Raw genomic sequence first — 26,096 nt, forward strand, 5'->3', positions numbered from 1 at the left:
AGGCGGCTTACTGTGCATTGTGGTTAGGACTTAAGAACCAATTTTCAAAGCGAGCGTATTCAGTCTAACAGAAAGCGGTTAACTTAAAAATCGAATATTAGATAGTCTTGAGGTTACTGAACAATATAAAATTGTCTTTGATCCCTGCCTTCGTTATTCCTTGAAAGGCGCGGCTTACAGTTGGATAATTAACCGTTAGTGCTACGAAATTATCTGCCCAGTTTGCTACAAGTTTGGTAAAAAAACTGATATATTGTTGCGCAAAATATGTTTCTTACATGTGTTAAAGTAGCATAAGATGACAGCTCATGGTATATTTTGGCGTCATGTTTGGATGACTTTTAAACGCATTATTGACCTTTAAGCAACAACATCCTTGAAAACACCAGTACACCTATGAAAACACCAACGACCCTGAAACCTGTATAATGTCAATACTGACATCTAGCAGATGTGTGTAGTCTATACATCTCAGTACAATCAGTATATACTTCCTACAACCATGGAGTTGTTATGGAACAACTGCTTGCTACAACAGGATAATATTATCGAGTGGAACATGATCCCTGGCTATGTTGTTCTTCATTGGCAAACTTGTTGTACAACAAGTACGAGTGAAGATTACAAGACTAGTTGCCATACTGGATTCAGAAAGGTCCTAAGTATGACAACAAATCCAAGAGCGAGGGCGTACTCACTACAAGTCTCGTGTGCAAAATATGGCTTCTGAAACCACCTCCCCTTCCCTTATCTAACGGCGGGAGGAAAATATCTTTGATCTTTGAAAATATCTCTTATTTGCTAGTCCACTTTAATGCTATTGTTGCTTTATTTGCTAGTCGTCTGCATTTACACCCAGACAAACAATAGAAAGCCAGTTATAGATTCAGCGGTAGGCTCATTATACATTGATATCGCTTCCGGTCTACATATCCTCCTGGTCAATAGAAGAATTATTTCCGTTCGAGTTGTGAAAGTGTGAAAAACTGCCTGTATAACCAGGGAGTTGCTACTCTGTTCCCTGGTATAACAGCAGGTGAAATGCCCCTGGTAAAATTATTATTCTTCGTGTGTAAGTTCCCCACGTAAAGCATGAAGATTGGTGGAAAGGAGGGGGAGGGGTGTTGTTTGAGTGCATAAGTATATGTAAGGTATGCAAAGCTGTTCATTGGTCGGTTTGTGTATGTCTTCTTTTTTAATCTTTTCCTAGTGTTCAGCTGACACGATGATGGACTCTAGCCAATTTCACACACAATTACCACCTGACGTTACATGTCGCAATTTGCTGAGCCAAAGTGACAAAACAAACCGGCAAAATGAATTCTATCAGATAAACTCTCTAGATTAAAATTCAAATTGGGTGAAACCACTCTTCGAAACTTCTCACTGTTTTAATTAAGGGTGTAAGGTATACTTGCAATTGAACAACCACTCCCCCACCCCCACCCACCCCATCCTCATTACAATTTTTGTTGGGTTGATGAGGGTTTTACCGTAAGTATGGGATCATGATGTTTCCCCCTCTCCCCGGTGGCACGGCACCAGAAATCCCAAAGTGGCGGTGGAGGGGGAACAAACAGTTTAGTAGAAATTGAAATCGAAAAAGAGCATCTGTATACAGTGCACGTTACGGGTAAATTTAGGGTGTTAGGGAACACGTGTTATCCCCCTTCCCCTTCCCCTTCCCATACATTCTTTGAATACGATGGCTAAAGTATACGCCACTGGGCAATAGTTGGATTCAGAAATGAAGTCAAAGATCACCAAAGTGCATGGAATTCAATACTCGCTATGTTGGTAAACTAACTGTTGTCTAGCCGGGCCTAGATAGGCCTATACTGTATACAACGGGAGGGCTAGTTTTAACACGTATTGTATCTGTCTCTCCAATCTATAGTGGTCATTATTTATAATTCAAGCATTGTTTATGTACACAAGCTCCCCATGTGTGGTATAGTTCTGCACAGCAGTTGTTGTTATAACAGGAAGTGAGCTGTTATTATCCTCACCTACAATCAAATAGGATTATTGCGGAAGCGTAGAAAGGACATTGCATTGACGAGTTACCAACTTGACAAAACGACAATTTTCTGCAAATTGACGAGTTGTCGAGATGGTAACGTGACAAAATTCAGAAAATTGACGTTTTGACGAGATAACGGATCTCGTCAATGCAGCAATTTTCTGCAAATTGACGAGTTGCACACTTACTACCATCTCGACAAAACGACAAAATTCAGAAAATTGACGTTTTGACGAGATAACGGATCTCGGCAATGCATCAATTTTCTGCAATTTGACGAGTTGCACACTTACTACCATCTCGACAAGATGACAAAATTCGAAAATTGTCGTTTTGACGAGATATCGGATCTCGTCAATGCATCAGTTTTCTGCAAATTGACGAGTTGCACAGTTACTACCATCTCGACACTTACTTGCACACTTACTACGTATACCATCTCGACAAGATGACAAAATTCAGAGGCGGGGGGGGGGGGGGCAGGGGGGGCAGATTGCCCCAAAAAATTTCCAGAGGACAAGAAATTCGGGCAAAAGTCCTGAATATCCCGAATATTTCCGTGAAACACCACCGTAAGCGCAGTTCATCTGGGCTACCACGCTTTTTGCACTATCGCCCAAAATTATTAACTGGGAACGCCGCTCACAGTCGTGGTGACATGCATGCATGGAGATTAGCAGTCTCTGAAGTGAAAAAACAGCAGTAAACATTTTTTTTAACTAGTCAACTGTATACCTGGACATCCCCGACATGAGTGTATATAAGAAACATTTTCTTTTTCATGGATGGTGGGGGGGGGGGGAGGGGAGTGCCTACAAGCCTAAAAGTGCAGGTTTATCATATTCTTTGTTATTTTTTATACTTTTTTTGTGAGACAAATTGCAGTCTCACCCGACACAGCGACATTTTCCCGCCTACAATGTGTGTTTTTCTGGAGGTAGCTGAGTTCTGTGTTAAAATAATAAATACGGTAAAAAATATACTGTCCTATTTTTCCCCTTTAAAGTGATTTTACCATTTTTTCTTCTTCTAATTTACCAAATTTTTGGGGAATTGTAAATTTCTAAACGTGAGATTATAAAATAAATAATGTATAGATGCAACTTGCAAGGCCTCAGAAGTGCCATTTCCGGCAATCTGAGAGGCATTTTTTGCCAAAAAATTTCTTGTACGCTACGCGCCAACCCATGGTGGCGCTCCGCTTAGATAGTGTCACGGGAACTTTTGGGCACAAAAGTTTCTGCCCCCCCCCTAAACCGAAATGGTCCCGTACGCCTATGGTTCCACATTCGGAAATGCGAATTTCCGAAATATTTCTTTCCTTCTATATATATTAATATTGCCCGTCTGTATGTGCGGCTGCTGTTTTAATGTTAATGGAGATATATGTTTGTACCTACGAAGGAGACAGACTTTAACTATATATTATAACATGGGCAGTCTGGAGGACCATTAAACAATGTTGTTTTGAAGAAAAGATTACAGTCGAAAAGTAAGTGTCCCGAGACAGCCCGAATTTTTCAACAACTTTTGCCGAATTTGGAGTCCCCTGAAATTTTGGGATATAAAAAGGCTGGCAAGTGCTTAATTTCTCGCGACGTTTTAATTATGTGTCGAAATATTCAGGCAAGAATCGGACACGATCTGGGCTAAAGTCGGGACCGATTCCGCCTAGAATCGGGAACGATTTTGGGCAGGAATCGGGAAAGATTAGGGCAAGAATTGGAAACGATTCGGGCCAGAATCGGGAACGCGACTAGTTGGGCAAGAATTGTGACCGTTCGGCAAGAAATATAGGAAAATTGAGACAAGCGACCGTGTATTAAACCCTTTTGAAATAGATTTGTTTTAAGTTTAAAATTGAATTTCATGTTTTGTAACGAGGCTGCCCGAATTTTTCAACAAATTTTGTGTCCCTTGATTTTTTGGTAGTCTGCCCCCTCCCACACCTCGCCTCGTACGCCTAATTGTTGCCAGGGAAATCTAGTGTTCCTATTGGTGTTCTTCAAGTCTTATGTAATATATGTTAGAGAGATTAAAATAAAATTATTTAATGGACAGTGAAAACGATAGACATACATGACAGAGAACCACAAGATTGTTTACATCTTGTAGCCCGATGGTATGTCTTATGTGTTGTACCATGGAGCTATTACCGGTAATAGCTCCATGCTCCATGGTTGTAATTAGTTAGTGTTAACCCTTGGCTTCACTGTAGCTTGCAACTATGTCGTCCGGTAAATGAGTTAAAAACCCTGGTGAAGTTGTAATTTGACCAGTTATAAACTTTGTATGTATACAAAAATGATGTCCCCTCTCAATCTTATATGTGCTAAGATTGGTAGTGTTGACTCTTGCAGCCTTCTTCATATATGGTATCCGTGTAATCAAGCATTCATTCAGTTGCTACAGATCTTATCCAGTTCGCCTTTGCATAATATCCTTGCTGTATAGGATCGAAACGTTCGCCGTATTTACACGGCCCTGCACACATGTTTACATGTGCGCTTTGTATAATAGGTAACTACCATAGAAATTGAACCACTAGGTCAATTTCTATAGTTATTACAGACTCAGATTTTCTCTCTCTCTCTGATCCGATTTTTTTGGTTTCAAAGGGAAAACTCTGGAGTCACTCTTACCATGGAGCTATCACCGATAGCTCCATGCTCTTACCTACCTTGCAAAATTGTGAGGGGGACCTCGGATTGCAAAGACGGCAATGACCAAAACGGGGATCGCGAAGCCGGTAACTACTATTATGGTTACATTTTCCCAAAATGGCAGCATTCAGAAAATGTTCTACTCAAAAGCCGACGCCAAAGTTAATTAATTAGGTCACACATCCGGGTATTCTAAGTTCTTCGATACCACACTTATTACCTTTCGGGAAACATATACTGTAGGTTTGATCAGTCATTACTTGTAGTAGTGAAGTGCTTTATGTTATTTGCTGGCAAAGGTTCCAAAAATCTACACTGCAAATCCCATTAAAAGGATTGTCTGGTGGCCCAAAGAAGTTACCTTAAAAAATAGTAAATAATTTTCCAAACATGTTGTCAAAGTATGAGAACGCTAATGTTGCGTTTGACAGAGAAACGATTTTTTAATCGTTATGGATAGACATTTCAAATATGATTTGAACAGTACAATACGTGACGTCAGCTCTGCCATAGCAGATTGCGTCATAACCCACCCTCCACACAGTACCTATACGGTAATCACAACAAAAACAGCGTGTGTATACAGATAAATTTCTTCCTTAATTTCCGGTGAAATTTCTTAAAAATTAGATATGTTTTCAAAAACTCCTTAAGCCACCATGTACTTGAGCGGTGGTTCCGTGGTCTTTGTGTAACACAAGGTAAATTTTAACAGCAGACTCTGAGTTGTTCAGGCTATACATCGCGCTATCCAGCTCCAACGCGAAAAATGTTCGCACGTAGGCTGTACTCAAACGTTGACAATCGGACAGTTCTGCGAAGCCTAAGCTTTTCAGCGCTATATTCTGCTCTGACAACGATTCGATCAATTTCTTCAATAATTTCCGGTGAAATTTCTTATAAATTAGATATGATTTAAAAAACTCCGTAAGCCGCAATATATTTAGTAGATCGGTGGTTTCGTGGTCTTTGTGTAACACAAGATAAGTTTTAACAGCAGGCTCTTCGTTGTTTATACATCGCGGTATCCAGCACCAGCGCGAAGAATGTTCGCGTGTATAGGCTACCCTAACGTTTACAATCGGACAGTTCTGCGATGACATCGATCCCGCCAAGTTTCATCTTTCGGTTTAACGAATACTTTATTAGTTTCCTTTTACTGTTAATTTGAACCGTGAATTTTATTTCAGCGAGTTCGAAGAACAGTTAATGAACTGTGGTTTGAGTGTGAGTGTTATGTGTAACGCTATACAAGTACACCAACTGAGCATCGTAGTATATACGTTCGCGAGTATGTACGTTATATATATGAGGCAATTCAATGTGCTTACACGTGAGTTAATTTGCTGCGGAATTGGGAGTGCTAACTTCAAGTCGCCTGTTTTGCCTATCTGCAAGCACTACGTCAAACACCATATTGAAGCGTTCGAACAAACGGTACTTTTGGTGAGAAACTGGTGAATTTGAAAACCAGATTTCTACAAGAAAAAAATGTCGAATGGGGACAATTTTTACATGGTTAGAAAGAGAAAAATAATAACTACAAGGACAATGTATCAAAATCTTCCACCAGACAATTCCTTTAAGAACGGATTTCCTGAAGATTGCATAATCGATTTTGGCAGAAAATGCCTCCCAGATCGCTGGAAATGGCACTTCCCAGGCCTTGTTAGTTGCATCTAAGCATTTTCTATTTTGAAATTACAAGCGATATCATAAAAAATACAAAATATATGATCAAGGGGGGGCGGTCGCCCCCCCCCCCTTGGCTACGCGACGGGGGTTAGAAATCTTGAAGGAAACAGGCCAAATGGAAACCCAGTGAACCCATATCAATGTGGATCATATATATGATTGTACGTACTTACACTCATACACAAGAGATGTACAGACATTACGATAATAATCATGAGTGAAAACTTGCTATACGGTCACAGGTCACAGGAACGACCACGAAGTGTCATTTACCACCGTCAAATATGATTTGGATAAATAATCTCACGCATTATTTTCAATTTATAGCCACACAAACAAAATATGCCACCAAATATTGGGGGGATATTAGATACTATATCCCCTCACCTAAAATATTGGGGGGAGGTCCCCCGTCCCTCCCCCCCCCCCCCCCCATGATCGCCGCCCATGGTTGCATTAGACATTCAGTAATAATGATTGAAACCACCAAACTTGTTGATGGTCAAAGCCGTATCTCTATATACGGCTCTGTTGATGGTTTGATGACAACGCCCTTAACCCCTCAACATCCAATAAATTTCGAACTAACGTTTTTGATCGAGGGCGCTATACACATAGACTGACATAGAACTCAATCGTGGCACAGTTGACCTATGTAAGTTTCAATTTGCTCTGCATGAGATGTGACATTAATATAATAAAAGTGATGAAGTCATATTGCGATGTACACCTAAAGCTTTGAAGTAAAGCAGAAAGACAACAGGCTTAATAATTCGGTTTAAAAGAACGCATATTGTTGCAACAGTGTGCACCGTGAGTTTCAAGTTTTGACCTTTGACTTCCGTCTACGGATAACAATAGAGTTCTGGTGCTCACTATGGTGAATCTATATACATAAGAAGCTCATCCCAGTGGTAATTTGGGTTAAACCATAGAAATTGAAGGTCTAATTCAATTTCTATGGGTTAAACTTAGTTTATAAGATGGTCACGCATTGATCACTCGTGACCTTGACCTCCACCAAAGTAGGGTTTTCTAATCTGGAAGTATGATCCCCATACCAAGTATGAAGTTAAGCCACCATATACGTTTCGAATTACATTGTTGAGTACAGCCTGCCGACAAGCAAGGGCGTCATGTATAGGCCACGCATGCATACATACACATTGACACACTTGCATATATACCTGCATTTTCGCATAGATGTATTTGTCTTCAGCAATGCAAATTTTAAAAGAACTGTTTTCAGTGGACATCTATAACATTACACTTGTTTGCTTGAAGTTATCTTTTGGTAAAATTAGGCTTATCGACTTTAAATAGGCCTACTGGTTATCTCTAAGCGGCGAGTACGAACTTGTTTGCAAATTTATCAAGATGCTTAGAATCGGTTAAGTTTGCAGTCAACGGCTACAAATAAAGTTACCCTGATTTATTTTATTACAGAGAGAAATTTGATGCTCTATGCTCTTTTCCTGGAATAGTTCGTAATCCGCGGCGTGTATCAATTGCATTATAAATACGCTTATTCGGCGAACCGAGGGCGCACTGCATCAGCAGTGGTCATGCAGAGCAGCATATAGACATACAGTATACACGGCTCTGTAGGTAGTATTCCGTCAAAACAAACATAAACGATTTTATGACACAAAACTTGCTAGGTCACCGCTGTCGTGCAAGAAAAGAACGGAGTTTAGAACAAATGCCAATTATAACAGGGTAGGCACATGATAATGTGTTCGATAGGGGCGGGTAGTGCCCAGCTTGACTCACAGGAACAAAACCCTTAGTTCATCCAGGGAGCTCTGTTAATAGCTCCATGGTTCATCAAAGAAGTCCTCATCTCACCCCACCCCACCCCCCCCCCCAATTAATTATATAACTTCATTGTCGCAAATCGATCGAATGTTCTTGTGTACTTGTCATTACACTCGCATGTTCTGTCTATTATGGCAAGCAAAGAATACCCCCTCCCCACCGCCCTCAACCCAACAACATGCATGTCGATAAGCTTGTTTCATGTGTGAATGCTTAATATAACCGCAGATTCTTGAATACTGCAAAACATTTACAGCTTGTTGAAACAATAGATAGCAAAGCTCTAGAAGTTGAACTAGTAAAGTACCTATATATATAACTCCTCCTATACTGTTTACGTAGAGAATCACAGGAAGCTGTTTACCGCATGTAATGAGGTTAAGTATCAGCTATAATTACTCCCCTGACGGGGGAGTGGAAACTATTATAGCAACCCACTTGTAGCATTATACAGATTTATCGAGAGGATTTATCTGGAGGAAAGAAAAGGATATTATGTTATGTTACAAAAGTAATGAACGAAAGCAGTTACGGTGGCTTAATAGTGACATAGGGAAAACAAATTAAGTGTCCCCAAATCTCAAAATTTTGACTTTTTATCTCAAAATTTTGACTTCTTTTCTCAAAATATTGACTTCTTATCTCAATTGTTTTCTTCCTATGTCCCTATTAAGCCACCGTAGCCTACTGATGTTCAAGAGATTTCTCAAACGGTCCAGTACGGAGCCTTTGAAGTGCCAACGAGATATTAATATATTTTATGTGAATAATCCTTGTATGTGTGCATTAGGATATTGAAATATTCTGATACGACATCTTAATATTTCAATCCCTTTACTTCAAAATATTGAAATACTAAGATACTTAATGTGCTAATATCCGTACATCGAGATATAGAAATATTTAGATAGGATATCTTAATATCCTAATAAATAAAATAATCATAAATACCAAATAATAATAATAAATACCAAATAATAATAATAATAAATACCAAAATACTTAAAACCTGCACATTGAGATACTGAAATATTAAGATGTGACATCTTAATATCCATACATTGAAATATATTGAGATACGAGATCTTAATATCTGTACATTAAGATATCGAGTTAGTCGCAATTAATTGTTTACCATGACCCTACAGTGTCATAAACCTGACCCGGTTAAACAATATATAAAGGACAGCCCTTTCATTATCTGTGTCAGAGAAGGTGTAAAAGTAAGTTGACCATTCAATCCTAGCAGGATCTTATTCAGCCTAGCACATATTGTTGACCTATCTTGGTCTATTGTTTATCACAGAGAATAAGCATTCTGAGTTTGGTAATTGTTTGTTGTGAACTCATTGGCACTCCTTAAATCTTACCTTTTTCGAAAGTATTATTCATTTTAAACCTCCAGTTTTATTGTTTGTGTTGCCATCATTTTGATTGTTTAAATTATTCAAATTTATTTTCTATTTATATTGAGAGTCTTATTGTTACTCATTTTCGGCAGTAATAGTTTTGGTATTTTAGTTTTATTGTATGCTGTCATATTTTATTGCTTTCGTCTTTAATTTCCGAATTTTATTGCTTTAATAATTATTGTTAGGATATTTGTTTATTTTTGTAATTTTTATGATGCAATATTTTTAGGCTGTAATATTTTTAAGCTGTAATAATTTTAAGCTGTAATATTTTATGCGATTTTGTGAAGTGCTTTGAGATCATTCTTTGATGTAGAGAGCTATATAAAATAAATTATTACTATGTTATTATTATCTAAGTCATGTGACTCCCGGCAAAATCTCATTGCTAAGCAAAAGTCGCTGATGTCCTGACATACGTAGAATATGTTTCCAAGTTTTTTTGGGACTAGTTTACGTCTGTGCCTTCTGCAGGGGTTGTGTCCATGAATGGGTGTAATATAACAGACAAATTCAAAAACAGGAAAATGAAACTTTCCGTTTTGAACAAAATAGAGAAAGTGATACAAGAAGTATAAAATTTAAACCGCAAAACAGGTTTATTCAATGCTGTGCATTCGAAAACAAATTTAAAAACGTGCGGATGACAATGAAATTTTAATTTCTTTCACATAGATCTGTTTTTAAAGGTACAATAAAACCCGTGAATATGGCAAAAAAACAACACTTAACATGGAAGGATTTAGAAACAACCACATAAGGTCATCTTACATTATTTAGGCAATAATAATCTTCTCACCAAATCAATCATTCCCAAAGGAAATGAAGGAGAAGAAGAAAAAACATGAAAAAAAAACACACAAAAATACAAACAAGAGATAATAACAATAGTTTCTATGGAAAGCCTTGGTCCCTTTAAGCCGTACAATCCTTAAATAATTTAATTGCGACAAAGATGGTTTGCATATTAGGAAGAGGGCATGGCAAATACTATGGATAAGTTTCAGTTGGATGTATTCTCCTGTTAGTCTTGACTATTTTGATAATGTAGACTAAAGAAATCATAAAATTGATGTTAACAGCCAAAAGCCAAAAAATATTAACTTCTTTATAAAATGGTGTCTTCAGGATGTGCTGGAGGAATTAGAAGAACCCCCACTCCCACCCAATTACCCACACTCACTTGGTACAGTAGGTGGGGGGGGGGGGAACACAGAAACTATTGTTACTGGGAATGTCAGTAGAAATGTCAGTAGAAATCTGCTAAATGTATAACAAGTACTACAGAGCTAATGTTTGCAAGATACTTAAGTTATTACCAAAGGTGGCTGAGATCAATTCATGATATGTATGTTATTAACTTCATGGATATAAAATCCCCTACAATGATGATTGCAGGCAATAATACAAATCAGAAGTGGCTACAGCTGATTATCAATGCTGACCAGAGCAGGCACTGGTTCATTAGAGCATACTGTTCGGTTCCATGTAGCCAGTAAGTGGCAGTAACATGATTACATGGTTCATCATAAGAATACATACCAACAAAAGAGCAACATTAGGCTAACATTGATGTTAGTCTCATTACCAAACACACCAACTTAATCGAACCGGCCCACGACAAGCACTACTGGTAACATGACGGTCAAAACTATGTTGCGGGAAGAAAAATATTCAGAAAAAAATCTGCAAAGTGCTTTGGCATTGAGCATACAGGTAAATGTGATCTTCTACTGGCTACTTTAAGTATGTACGTCATACTTATTCCATTTTTAGTCGTCCTGTTTGGGACTCTTGGTATAAATATACCTAAATGGAAGTTTGGGAGAAGTGTATTGCTGGGTGCAGGGACCAAGTGGATGGAAAGAATACCCGATGAGAGATGATTAAAAGTACCAACTGGGAATCTTCCACAATCAAACATATCAGGAGGAACGTTACTCAACATAATTTATGTGGTTACAATACAACACTTGAACTTAAACTATACACAGACAAAATAGTACTTTACTGTTAAGCAGCTTTACTGGCAGTCTCTTGGAGACTTACTGTGGCATCAGAACATGTACTACCAAAACAATTGGATTAATGAGTATCTGGCTAATTGAACAGGAGGGAAACAAACAGAAGGCACAGCCTCGCAATTTTAAAGTCGCGCAAAACAAAAAAATATTTTAAGACCCTGAGAAATGGTCTACTTGTGCATATGTTGGTTTAGACAAATAAAATGTTCCATCCATAATGAAAGTAAAGAAAAAAATTTAAAAATATTTTTTTTGTATTAATTATATCACTATTATCTGATCAGAGAACAGTGGCTAAACAGTCAGCTTAGGATAAGCAGTAAACAATTACAATATCAAAGTACATTAGACAACAGAATCCCAAACATACTTGGAAAATATTAAAACATTTTGTAGCACTTTTTGAGGAAGCATAGTGAAATTATAATATCTGGTATAGTGTACATATTCAGTGTCCTACTGTACATACATGAATGTTAGTACAAGCTAATTATTATAAAAGCATACAGGGACAGTGTGACTGCCTGACCGAACTTCCAATATGCATGGTTGTACAAGCTGGTTATTATAAAAGCATACAGGGACAGTGTGACTGCCTGACCATACTTCAATATCCGTGGTTGTACAGGCTGGTTATTATAAAAGCATAATGGGGTAAGTGTGACTGCCTGACCGAACTTACAATATGCATGGTCGTACAAAGCTGGTTATTATAAAAGCATAATGGGGCAGTGTGACTGCCTGACCGAACTTCAAGATGCATGGTTGTACAAGCTGGTTCGTGTAAAAACATACAGGGACAGTGTGACTGCATGATGTACTTTAATAAGCATGTTTGTACAAGCTGGTTATTTTAAAATATACTGGGACAATATGACTGCCTGAACATACTCCTATATGCATGGTCCAACAAACTGGTTATTATAGAAAGCTTACAGGGACAATGTGACTGCCTGGTCTGGAACAGTCTTACTCTCCTTCCATACATACAGAATTGTAAGAGCTGGTTGTTGTGTATTTTCACTGTAACTGGCTAGGATTATCCTGATTTGATACAATATACATGATGCCAGAATGCCAGTAGACACAATTTCTAGAAGTTCATAGCCACTTTCCAAAAGCATTCCACAGTATTGAAGATGCATGCTTCATACAGTAAGAATAGGCTATATTGTTGACCTCATCACTGCTATTGAGGTCAAGTACACACTGACAATGTGGTCAAGGACACACTGACCAGTACTAGGGCTATTGTTCATGTTGCACTTGGTCCGAACAGAATTTACTTGCAGTATTTACCAACTACTGTACTAACCCTAGCTGAAACCTAGAGCAATATGATCGTTTTGAAACAATTGAAATAAAATTTCCATCACACCAGAACTTTACAAGAGCTGTAAGAGAAAACTTTAGAAACAAAGGATCCTTACAGTAAATAGCAAAGTCTTATTTCATTTTTTGTGAGAGAGAAGGGGTAATGTTACATCTTATCATATTGAGAGAATGGTTGAGGTAGTTGTAGTTTAAGCTAACTTATTCCCTTACTTCACCTCCACCCCTCCCCCACCCCCACCCTCACACACCTCTTAACTAAGGACATCACAATGCATCCCTCCCATTGAAGCCAATGCAATGTACTCATAAGGGTTGAGGCATAAATGATGATATTTAAGGTTCATTAACTGTTTACTGAGGTACTGTAGCTCCTTAGTGTAGATATAAGACAAATGCAGAATGAATTGCAAACATTACAGGAAGTATGTAATGACTAGTGGAAATTACTAAGTATGTAATCATTACAACCAGTACCAGTGGTACTTTCAATCTGAGTATTAACCATTATAATAAATGTATGTTAATTAACTAAGTGACCTTTACAGAGAGTTACTGTATGTAATAGCCACAACACTGTAGAATTATATACAAAAAACAAAACAAATAAACACTACAGGAATACATAATCAAAATACAGATCTATGTAAATAGGAAGCAGCATGTAAGAAACATATGCATATTACAGGAAGTATTTAACAGCCAGGCAACCATTTGAGGAGACCTGTACGTAGTATTTATAACAGAATGAATATTACAGAAGTGGGAGAGGATAATTTGTTATTGGAGGTATGTTATGAAGGAATGGCCAGTAGGAGGTATGTTATATAAACTATTTGACAAGATAACAACTGAGGTTGCACAGCTATATTACAGAACCCCTTACATGAGGTATATGTAAATCCAAAGTAAAAATTATCAGAGGTACATATTAACGTTAAAATATATGAAATGAAGTACCAAATGTTTGCCAAAAAACACTTAATAAGGAAACACATAAATGCAGCTTTTGAAAATTTCGGGAATCCCACAAGATTTATGTAAATATTTATAAAGGAGGTATTTGGTAATATAGTATCTAGTTAAGGAGGTAATCAGGAACATACTATTGTGAAGATACCACAAATGGAGGTGTGCAATATGTAGCAACTAGTAAAGTAGGTATTTAATACCATACATGTAGCTACCAGTTTAACACTTAAGGAGGTATGTGATACATGTAGTATCTTAGTAAAGAGGTATGTATTTCTATATAGTTACCTCTAAAAGAGGTGTGCAATATGTAGCAACTAGTAAAGTAGTTATTTAATACCATACATGTAGCTACCAGTTTAACACTTAAGGAGGTATGTGATACATGTAGTATCTTAGTAAAGAGGTATGTATTTCTATATAGTTACCTCTAAAAGAGGTGTGCAATATGTAGCAACTAGTAAAGTAGTTATTTAATACCATACATGTAGCTACCAGTTTAACACTTAAGGAGGTATGTGATACATGTAGTATCTTAGTAAAGAGGTATGTATTTCTATATAGTTACCTCTAAAAGAGGTGTGCAATATGTAGCAACTAGTAAAGTCGGTATTTAATACCATACATGTAGCTACCAGTTTAACACTTAAGGAGGTACGTGATACATGTAGTATCTTAGTAAATAGGTATGTATTTCTATATAGTTACCTCTAAAAGAGGTGTGCAATATGTAGCAACTAGTAAAGTAGGTATTTAATACCATACATGTAGCTACCAGTTTAACACTTAAGGAGGTACGTGATACATGTAGTATCTTAGTAAATAGGTATGTATTTCTATATAGTTACCTCTAAAAGAGGTGTGCAATATGTAGCAACGAGTGAAGTAGGTATGTAATACCATGTAGTAACCAGTTTTACCACACGGAGGTATGTATTATCATGAACTAACCGGTAAAGGAAGTCTGCCTGTGTAGTAACCAGTAAAGAGAGGTATGTACTATCATGTAATAACTGGTACAGAAAGTCTGCCTGTGTATTAACCAGTAAAGAAATACTTCTCTGTAACTGGTTCCAGAAATGTGCCCATGTTATAACTGACAATTTAACTCCTGTTTGAAGTTGTTATGTAGATATCTAGTTTATCAACTTTATCAAGGTATGAACACTGAAAAAATTGTCATATTTCTTTAACCAAACAAAATACAGTAAAATCATGTACTTACAACATGCCCTCTTACAAATACAAGAAACTCATCTGGAAGGTTATAACCTTCTTTTGAAAACCATTACATTTTTTAAACTGCTTAAAATTCATTTACAGAAAGCTACCCAATTCTGTCTGTAAGATATTTGACAAACTACATATCATGCACTGTCTTGCCTCAATGGATAATTATGTAAGGTGTGACAAAAAAATCCATAATCAGCCCAATAATTCAGTTGTTAATACTATCAAAACTATGTTCAAACAAAACAAAGGAGTGGAAAAATTTCCCTCATAAATAAAGTTGCCTACAGTAAAGCCAGTGTTTCCTTAATTTTGATCAAATGACCAAATTTTCTGTCTGAACTATTGGGGCTTATCATGCAGTTATCTTCCTACCCTCTGACCCGAAGAAAGTTTTCCCACATTTCTACATCTACTGACCATGATTGTATTGTTTACATATAATATATATAGTACCCACCCACAGGGATGTTTCCATACGACTAATTACAAACGTATACTGCTCTCACAAAACAACTTTAAAAGGCTCTTCAAAAGTGCTTTACATAGCTCAAAGGGAGAATTTTAAAAGTTATATTAACAGACAAATGCTTAGTCCATGCTAATCGCCAAGCAAAGATCAAAAACAAAAAGAAAGTAAGAAAAGAAACATCAACGACAAGAACAAGAACAAAGGGATAATAATAATTAATAATAAATATACAGGATCGACTATATGGCACGATATACATTAATATTGAAATTGACCAAAAAATTGGGCAAACTTTTATCTTCACCTGAACAATTTGATAAGAATTTTTAATTTCCTTTACAATTTTTGCTTTAGAAATATGTGCAGCACATTTTGAACATAACGCTTTGAAAAAGTAGAAAAATAATTTTTGAGGTAAAAAATGCAAAACAAAGAGTTAGGGAGATGACAATGTCCGCAACAAGACAGATCAAAACAACAAAACATTTAATTGTACACGTAAGAACAATAATTTTGAAACAGAAGCCTAGAAGTAGGCATTTCCCATGTGGCATTTTAGAAGGGTTGAATGTCTCTTCTCTTCGAACAGTATAAATTGCAGTTAACAGCTGCTTGTTGAAATATCACACCCTAAAGCTTGTAGATAGGCAATTTAACTTCCTGAGAATGGACTTGCTTTGAGCAATGCAATATTTATTTTTTTCCTTTTGCTATTTTCATCATTTTAATTCTCTTTATTTAAATACTTTCATTTACATTAAATATTAGGTAACAGAAAATGAGGTAGAAAGCTTCTTACATTGAGGTAGATAAGTATTGAGCAATTGCAACAGTTTTTAATACAAAAAAAAAAAAAAAAAAGCTTATGTACATTTCATCTGCTATTATTCATATTTAAATTTTGTTTTAACTTAGCTACAAAAAGACATGTTTATTTATTCTCCTTCACGGGAGAGTGACTTGAACGGCAGTTACAATACAATGACCCGTAATAAATGTCCTCTCATAGAAACAAACAGCCTAATATTCGGCAAATCGTGATGTTGTGAATGAAAAAAAAAAAAAAAACACATTCAGAACATCAAAGGAATAAAACAAGAAAGAGCAATATATACTTTTCTACAAAATACCTGAGCAAGCGATGTAAAGCATTAGATAATTATTTAAATGCTAACAATTTCATTTGGGATTTGATTAAAGGTTTTCTTTTAAAGCTGAAAACAGCTGTGAAGCCAACATTTACAGACTGAGCAAAAAACAAACAAAAAAAAACAGGGCAAGAGGCAGTTGGAACTTCCCAACTTCAGTGGCTAAAAATGTAGTGAGATTGAGGTTAAGTCTGTAATATGTATGTAATCTACTCAGCATAACATACATACATGTATGAGAGTCTACATGTATCAAACACCAGGCACTATTTTGCCAATATCAAGCAATGAGGCATGTTACTTCCCAACAGAATGCATGACAAGCACTGTCGTTCTTTCCTCATTTTCAAAATGCTTGCACTCTATTATTTCCAAAGTCTACGACGAGTATGAGACCATCGGGGGAAACACATATGCCAGAGGGACGATCGAGTTCCCCCAGACTCACACCGGGTCCCGAACCGAATGAGCACACAAAATTACCATTAGGCTGAAAGACCTGAATCCGATTATTTCTAGAGTCTGCCACGATGATATTACCCTCCTGGTCGATTGCCACCCCCTGAGGCCTCAAGAATTGGCCGTTACTAGTCCCCTCCGAGCCAAGAAACTTGGCAGATTGGAAGTCAGAGTGGATAACCAAGAGGCGGTGATTATTGAAGTCTGTGACCACAAAGTAACCTTCGTTAGTGAAAGCTACACCTCTCGGAGAATCAAAGTGTTTCCACAGGGGACCATCAAAGCCATACTTATTCCAAAAGGACCCATCGGCATGAAACATTTGGATACGGTGGTTACGGGTATCGGAAACCAGGATCTTTCCTTCATTGCTTACAGCAATGTCCCAAGGGTAGTTAAACTGGCCATTTTTACTTCCTTTCTCACCAAATTTGAAAAGGAATTGTCCATTAAATGTGAAAACCTGAATCCTATGATTATCTTTATCTGCTACAATAATGTTATTGTCTGGTGTTACTGAAACACCAGCGGGGCGGTCAAACTGGCCATTTCTAGACCCAGGGGAACCAAACTTATGGTGGAAAGTACCATCGGCTTTAAACACCTGAATTCTGTTATTACTACGGTCGGCCAATATTACATACCCATCTTTGTTGGCGGCAATACCCCACGGGCGACACATCAACCCATCCCCATCTCCCTCACCACCAAATGTGAGCAGAACTGCACCAATAGTGGCATAGTTCCTTGGTCTTCCCACACTGACGAGAAATGGACTACCCTGAATGTGCTTTCCCCTGATGGTCACTGAGAGTATGTGTCTCCCTTCTAAATGAGGTATGTAACTCACGGTATAGCTACCATTCTGTCTATCAGATACCTCGCCAAACTGTGTTTTACCTTTCGGGTCTTGCAGCATCGCCTCGACGACATCCCCACCAGTAAAAGACGTTTCGTTGCAGTGGTTCTTGCCATGTACCAGTATCTGTGTTGTCTTGTCAATCAGGGCTCTCCTGAGACCGCCTCCTGTAGCATACGAATTGGATGCATGAGCACCTGTGCTGAGTAGTCCCATGGATGAAATTGCAGTCAGCAAGGCATTATCTGGTGGTGTGAAAACTATCTCATCTGTTTCGTGAGGGTTGAAATAACTCTGAAGGTTCTTCAATACCTGCATCTGTTTCACTAACTTTTCTCTCATTCTTAAGATTTCCATGTCTGCACCACTCTGCAAGACCCTCTCACCATCCTCCACATTTTCAACGAGGGTGGACAAAGCATTGGATATTTCGGTGACTTGTTGATTAAGCGACTGCACTTTGACCTGTCTAACGACTTCAATCTTTCTTAGCATTTCCCCTTCTCTTTGCTCTAAGGAACTAACGTGACGAGCAATTGTGGACCGCACTTCTGCAGTCACCGTTTGGCATCGAGCAGTGACTCTATCTCGCATTGCCTGCACCTTTGTTAGACTTGATTCTAGAGCCTTCTGTGTTTTAGAGACTTCCCTGAGTAGTTGCACAGACATTGCTTTGCTTTCTTGTACTGCATCTTGGAGATACACACAACTATGGCCTTGGTGCTCTGAGAGTGTGCAGTCACGGCATATGGCCATATTACAGGTGTCGCAAAAAAGTCTAACAATTTCATTTGGATGAATATTACAATAGCATGTAAGGTGCTCTGGGAGATGAGGCGAATAATACTGAAAGTTAGGGATTGGAGTTGCCTTACCACTGCTTCCACTTTCGTCAAATTCTGTGATAAGGTGATCTTTGGTAAGTTTAACTCGATGGTGCGCAGACACACAACTATCACACAGGGCCTCATTGCAATCTTTGCAGAGGTGAGTAGCTGAAAGTCCATCATCACAAGAAGTGCAAATTTGCACAGAATTGGTGGTTCCATTTTCAAGTTCATCATCATGGCCACTGACAACATCCAGGAGATTATTAATAAGCATGTTAGAAGGCAACCCATCTAATCCCATCCCTCCCAAAGCCGTCTCTTGGAAACAAACTGGACATTTCACACTTTCTTTATCATGAACCTTATCCTCAAGGCAAGGCTTGCAGAAACTGTGAAGACAGGGTAAAATACGTGGTTCATTTAGTCGATCGGAACACAGTGGACACCATAGCTGAGAGTCGTTCAGCTCATCCGATCCTGCTGCTGAAGCCATGGGCATTGTCTATCCTTTGTAATGTTTATTCCTTAGCATGCAGGAAATAGGCAAGCTGGGATAATGTGCTGCAAATGCTACCAGGGGGAGAGTAGGCCAACCAGTTCTCTACATCGAAATCAGCCTAGCTAGTTAGGGCTACAACTACAAGCCTAGCTTAAAACCAGGGAAATCCTAACTTAGGCTCCCGCAGACTATGAAGTATGTGTCTTGGTGTTGGTCTGTGAAGGGCAAGATTTACCAAAATCTTGATGCCATCGCTAATTTATGCCAAGCCGAGTGAACTTCTATCCACTATCAAGTATTTTAGGCCCAAGTTCAATTTTAAAGGAACCTGGTTAGGCTTTATTTACTGGGCGTCGTCGTTGATTAGTGTAGCCTATGCTTACACGATATCACTAGCTTGAGCACGTATTTGTACAATCCAAGTCACCGTGTAACGTTACGTATTTCCCTCTGTCGCAGTTTTGAAGTGCTGGATTGTCTTCATGGAGCCTCATACTCCCCTGGTAAATGGTTTAAGTTATCCACATCATCTCCATGATAAGGATTTAAATGGCTATTACGTAACATTCTTTGAACAGGAATTCCTGCTTCTCCATGCTACGTTCGTTGCATTGTTCCATAACAACTCCCTGGGCATGGTTCGTCCATTGCGTTCTAATACATTTTCAACGTGACACTAGCAAAGCGCTGGGACCTCAGCAGTATAACGTACATGCAATACTAATAAGTTAGCTACTTTGGCTTACGTTAAATTTATGTTTAGGTCACTTTCATAATATTTCTCATTTTGATTGTGTTCATCAGTGTTTTCGTGAATACTTTTTTATGATAAACTGTTTTTGGTGTGGACAAAATTTCCAATATATTTGAAAGTCACAGTGATCATAGTGACCCTACATGACCTCGAAAAGTGTGTGCAATAACAGGACACAAGCTAGATAGACACATGATGATTGCTATCAAGTGACGTCACGAGGAGGTACAGTAAGCAGATCTACAGAAATTAATAAGCACAAATACGCTTTGTACATTAAACGGGACTAAACATTTACAGATCAGGGCATGCAGGTCCTTCATAATTCACAAGTGTGTGTGAAGGGATAAAGAAAGAAACCGCCACACACGTGATAACATGGTGCTGTATACGGGGGGGGGGGGGGGAGACCCATGCGGTTGTCAAGTGTTCAGTGTTGGGAAATTATCACAATTTTTTGTTAGTAACTTTCGCTGAAATTTTGATACCAAATGGTTAACATTTAACTCTTCGAGTTGAAATTTTGGTAGAAAGTCGTAATCTAAAGATACTAAGATGATATGATATGCAGATCAGAGACTGCGACTTGTTTACGGCTGGCCGGGATACTTCGGGGGGGGGGGGCCTGGGGATGGATGGTGGGGAATGGTGTGGTGGAGGCCCCTCTGTCTACTGTGGCGTTATCCCGTGACGTTTTGGTTCTCGCTGGGTGGGTCAATACAACACAATATCAGTCATACGCGTTACCGTAATAAAAGGAGACGCATTCGGAGGCATTTCTTATGAGAGGTTCATTTACCTCAGAACAAATTTAAGATTTCTTCGGATGAGATGAAACAGAAAACTGACATAGAAAGATACAACACAGGGAAATAATAAATGTGGAACTTTTTCAATTTCCCTGTAACTTATTGTGATGTCTTCTTTACACAGATACGGTATAGCTCCACGATATGTCTCTTTAAGGCCACCGTAGAAATCGCTAAGTTTTTTTTCTGATCGCTCGATCACTCTGACGTTACAATTGTAGAGTGGGCCTACCTAGGCCTTAATTCAGCCCCTTCCAAATGATGGAACGCGAAAGCGTCAGTCCCACTCGAGTGTACCTTCCATGGAAGACAAAGACAAGAGTTAAAGATAGAAAGTTATTTGAATGCAGACATTCGAGCCAAAGACAACCAAAAGCATAGTTGCCAAATTTGTTAGTCCTAAACAGTGTGAATTATATATAGGCTGATATTTATAGGCCTACTTCATTTTATTTGTTGCCTTTTGCTATTTTATTTGCTCACCTTTTCATGTTACTTTTCATCCACCGTTTTGTCTGTAAATGCATGAGTTATAGTCGCCTTGTTTAGAACTAAAGAGGAAAGTCCAAAATAGGCCTCATTACTCTTTATTAAATTACATAGAAATGATCCAAGCACCAGCAAATCCACCCATGCAGTTATAAGTTTGCTATAGTCAGGGCCATAAATATGATGGTATAATTCGCGGCAGTACGAGTATAAATATTATTTTAAAAGATTTCGATGATGATGATGATGTCGCTGATTTTTCTCACTGGTTTAGTTCTATCAATTGAACTATTTCATTTCATCGATAGGTTGACCAAAGTTCACCAAAATAGAAAGAATTTTATCCTGTAAAGGTCGGGAGTCAAACCCCATGCACGAAGCAAGGAAATATTTCCCTAACAACAACTCGAGCTGGGCTTTGAATTTTACTAAATAATTTCGCTAAATCGGTGGAATAATCCACGAAAGTGTCTCATAATACAAAAATTATGTTTTTTAGTTTCGGCACCGCGGGCAATTTTGGCAGTTTTCGTTAAGGTTATGTAGATTAAAATTGCGATTGCAAAATTAGTTACAATTTGACTAGAGTTCCTTTATATAGAACTCTACATTTGACTAACAAACACTGCCACAAATATTGTCTATCATTGCAGCTGCATATGTAGCTATAACACAGTATGCGAATTTAGGAGACACACGAAGTGACCGTGTCCCACCATACAGGTGTGGGATGTGACAGCCCCACCCCCATCCCACCCCCACCATGCAGTGAAATTAGAAGCCGGTCTCAAGTCGGAACCGGAAAACAGTCAGCTCATAGTTTTACACCCATCGTTGTGAGAGGCATATAGCCATACAAGAACAGATCGACATGTCTAAACCAGTGCACCTATATTCTATGGTTCATCTACGTTTCCCATATAAGCAGAACCTTTAGCAGACTTTGTAGGTGTTGGGGGGGGGGGGGTGGGCGAGGGGCCTATATCCCCCTTTAAATATTCAGAGCATTGAAGTTGAATTAACGCTAATTGTATGGATCAGACTTGATATGAAAGGATTCTAACCCTTCTACTCTGCCATGGGATATATCAAACCGATTGCCACATCCGGGGAGTCTGGGTCTCCACCCCATCAAATGATACATTCCGAGGGATATTTTGACTTCAAGTTAGATTTAAAATTGGGTTTAATCGCTTGTGATAATAACTCCCTTTTAATTCTTGTGTGAGTTTAAAAAGGGGATCGGAAGTGTTGTGCGTGCTCCCACAACATGTTGGATCCGCGCCTAAATGCCGCCTTTTTTCGGATGGTTGTTCCCTCCTCTGTGAGGGTGTGGGCACAGGGGATGTACCCAGTTTGGGGAAACCTTTAAATGAGGAGTGTCCTATAGAAAATATATCCATATTCAGGTGCGTATCCAGGGGGGGGCGTTTGGGGCGCGCGCCCCCCGGGTAGGAAAAGGAGGAGAGAAAAAAAAGAGAAGAAAAAAGGAAAAAAGGGGGAAAAAGAGGAGGAGGAGAGGAAGGAAGGGAAAAGAAAATGAAGAAAGAGAGAAAAAGGAGAAAAGGAGGGAGTAAAAGAAAAACGCGAAGACATCGGGAAGAGAAAGAGGAACAGTGACATCATTACAGCGCTGAAGGGTAGCCAGTGACGGATCAATGATTTCGTAAATGTGTGACTCACCCTACCCCTTACACCGACAACTCCATTTTTTGACGTTTCCATTTTCCTCTCTCACTAATGATCTATATATATACTATATATGGTCTATCATAACGCGTGTGTAGAATTGTGCTATGAAACCAACTGTGGCTGGTCTCGAACTCGACAGCGTCGTCGGGAAACATGACGATTTTTGGGATGGGGGCGACCGCCCGCCCCCCCCCATTCAGCATTTTTTTAAATGATATCGCTAAGTAATTTCAAAATAGAAAGTGCTTAGATGCAACTTACAAGGCCTGGGAAGTGTCATTTCCAGCGATGTGGGAGACATTTTTGGCCAAAATTTGCTTGTACGCTTCGCGCTAACAAATGGTCCTGGGTAGTGTCATTTCCAGCGATCTGGGAGGCATTTTCGGCCAAAATTTTCTTGTACCCTTCGCGCCAACCTATGGTGGCCCTACGCTTAGATAATTTGCCTACAGGCTTCGCCCCTCCCTTGACAAATTCGTCGCTACGCGCCTGTTTGAATTTGTAACGCAAACAGCAGATATCACATCATATCAGTGAGCATGAAAATGGCGTTCCAGGATGAAAAGCCTCAAAACTGTCCGACTTGCCTGAAAAAATAACCAAAAATTTTCGCGCGCGCTCAACGTGTTAATTTCAATATCGTATAAGCAAGCCTCGGTTAATACATCGCATGCCATCATGTACCGTACGTTCCGTTAAAATTGCGCAGTATACCGCGGGATGCTAATGTAAACAACGACATGTCTCATGTAGATGTATAAAAAGCATGGAGGTCCAATTATGTCAAAACTCTCTTTTACATTAGTAATGGCGAATTAGGGGCTGCACCCCCGCCACGCAGTGGCGGAGCGTCCATACGGTCATGGGGGCGGATGTCCCCCTGACGGACTCAAATGGACTGCTGGCGCCTTTTTCAGCTCTTTACCACTTTTTACTTATTCTAGATTATTGACTTTTTTATTGCGCTCTCATCTACTTATTTACATTTGTCACATTTTGTTGGTGTAATTTGGCGATGACACCTTATTCTTCGTTTATCTGCAAATTCTGCCACTGCCACTGCCGCCGCGCCTCCTACGCCTATGTGTGTAGTGTTCGGTTTCGGAAATATCTGCTATTTTTTCATTTCCTTCAACCAAGTTTTATAATAGCCGTTATAAGAGGTTTTAATATTTGTACACCAATAAATTAACTGTGTCTGAAGTTTCGAAAATTCTGACCAACATTCTGCATCACACTTCCCTCTACTCGTGCAATTTTGACCGGTCTGTTAGGGGTTGAAGGAAGTTTTTCTATATTGGTTGTCCATAGATGAAATTTTGTACAACATTATGGGTATGTTTTCAAGTGAGTTTATTCACGAGAAATGTGAATTTTCAAATTCTGAACAAATATGGGGCTTACAACCTTGAAAAGTGGGGCTGACGGGTATTGTGGGCCGCGACGTAGAATCACCTACAAAAGCAAAGACCCACAGGAGATGCGATCAGGTCGAACATGATGTGTGCCGGGTTGACAATCTTCAAAAAGGTTATGGATGGAAAAAAAACTATTAGGAAATACTTGGTTCTCAGGCAAAAAGTGTACATCTGGTTGGTCATTTCAAGCCCGAGAAGTGCCGTTTCCGGTGATCTAAGGGGGGGGGGGGGGGGGTAACAAAATAAGAATTTTCTTGTACGCTGCGCGCCAACCGATGGTGGCGCTCCGCTTAGATAGTAATTCGCGCCCCCGGGTTTGAAAATCCTGGATACGCGCCTGATATTTCCAGTTTTGTAATCAGAAAGTGCCCTTTTGTTATGTGAAAGTGCCCTTTCGTAAAATACAGTTCAAATGTGTTTCAATGTTCTGGCATTGTGTTACATGAAACTAAAAATTGCTTTTCTTCTTAACATTCAAAGACTGGTATTTATGGTTCAATTCTATAGGGCAAAAAAGGTAGATCAAGATTCCTCAGACAAGAGAAAAAGTTTTATTAGAGGTACATTAAATACAGTGGCGGATCCAGGATTTCGCCCCCTCCCCTTTGGAAAATTTCACAAAATATGGAGGTCCTCGGTGCAATCTGGTGCTACTTTTCGTGAAAGTTTGGAGTAAAATTTATTTCCAATAAATCATGTATTCATGGTTTGCCGGGCATATATTTGCAATTTCGAGCAATGAGCTGGGATTTACGTCTTTGGGGAGTAGGTGGTGATGCAAACTACTTTTTACCAGGCTACTCCAGGCCATTTCATCTCAGTGGATGCCCCCTTCCAGATGGAGACTATCATGCAGTCAGAGTGCCCCTCTCATCTTCACTTTATCAGAATGATGGTGTACTCTTTTTGCAAATTTATTTTACAAAAAATTACACGTGGGATATCATTAAGGTGCAATAATTTCATGTTCTTAAAAGTAGCCTCGTGAGGTCACGCAATATCCAGTCATGGACTCACTTATTCCTGATATTCGTGCCTCACCAGTCAACAAAGACTTTTCCAGTCAAGGCTCATCACTCTCACAAAAGAAATCTCTCCGATAGACGGCGATCAAAACGCCACCTATCAACTCAAGGTCCAAAGAGACCCACCTAGACTCCCGGGGCTACTGAACCACTCGGAGGAGATTACTGATTCTTGGAATCAAGTACTCCAAAGAGCAGACAGGACACTCCGTAGTATCTGGAGAGAAGAGTTATCCCGCCAGGCAAAAAGGCAACGGGAGAGATTTCTAGAAAAGAAATATGTCCGATCAGTGAAAGCTACTAAAAGCTCCGAAAAAATCCGCACCACCAACAGGGAGCTACAGACTACAAGTAGTCACTCAAAAGCCCAATGTCTTCGAAAAGAAGCAGAAACACTAAAAAAGTTCGTAAAGAACCTATCAGACAGAAACATGTCCAATATAGAGTTTATTGCGTTGGGGAAAGGTCTGAAA

The 26,096-nt window shown here is 38.9% G+C and overlaps 1 protein-coding gene across 1 annotated transcript; it reads right to left on the reverse strand.

The window, feature by feature from the left end:
* Nucleotides 1-10,186: 10,186 nt before the first annotated feature.
* Nucleotides 10,187-20,250, reverse strand: LOC139965636 (E3 ubiquitin-protein ligase TRIM71-like). Its single transcript, XM_071968210.1, has 2 exons — nucleotides 12,304-20,250; nucleotides 10,187-12,231 (listed from the first exon to the last, which is right to left on the reverse strand). The coding sequence occupies exon 1, from the start codon at nucleotides 19,434-19,436 to the stop codon at nucleotides 17,136-17,138; it is 2,301 nt and encodes a 766-aa protein (XP_071824311.1). The 5' UTR covers nucleotides 19,437-20,250; the 3' UTR covers nucleotides 10,187-12,231; nucleotides 12,304-17,135.
* Between the last annotated feature and the right edge of the window lie 5,846 nt (nucleotides 20,251-26,096).

The sequence above is a fragment of the Apostichopus japonicus genome, chromosome 3, assembly GCF_037975245.1.
Source record: "Apostichopus japonicus isolate 1M-3 chromosome 3, ASM3797524v1, whole genome shotgun sequence".
Classification (NCBI taxonomy): Eukaryota; Metazoa; Echinodermata; class Holothuroidea; order Aspidochirotida; family Stichopodidae; genus Apostichopus; species Apostichopus japonicus.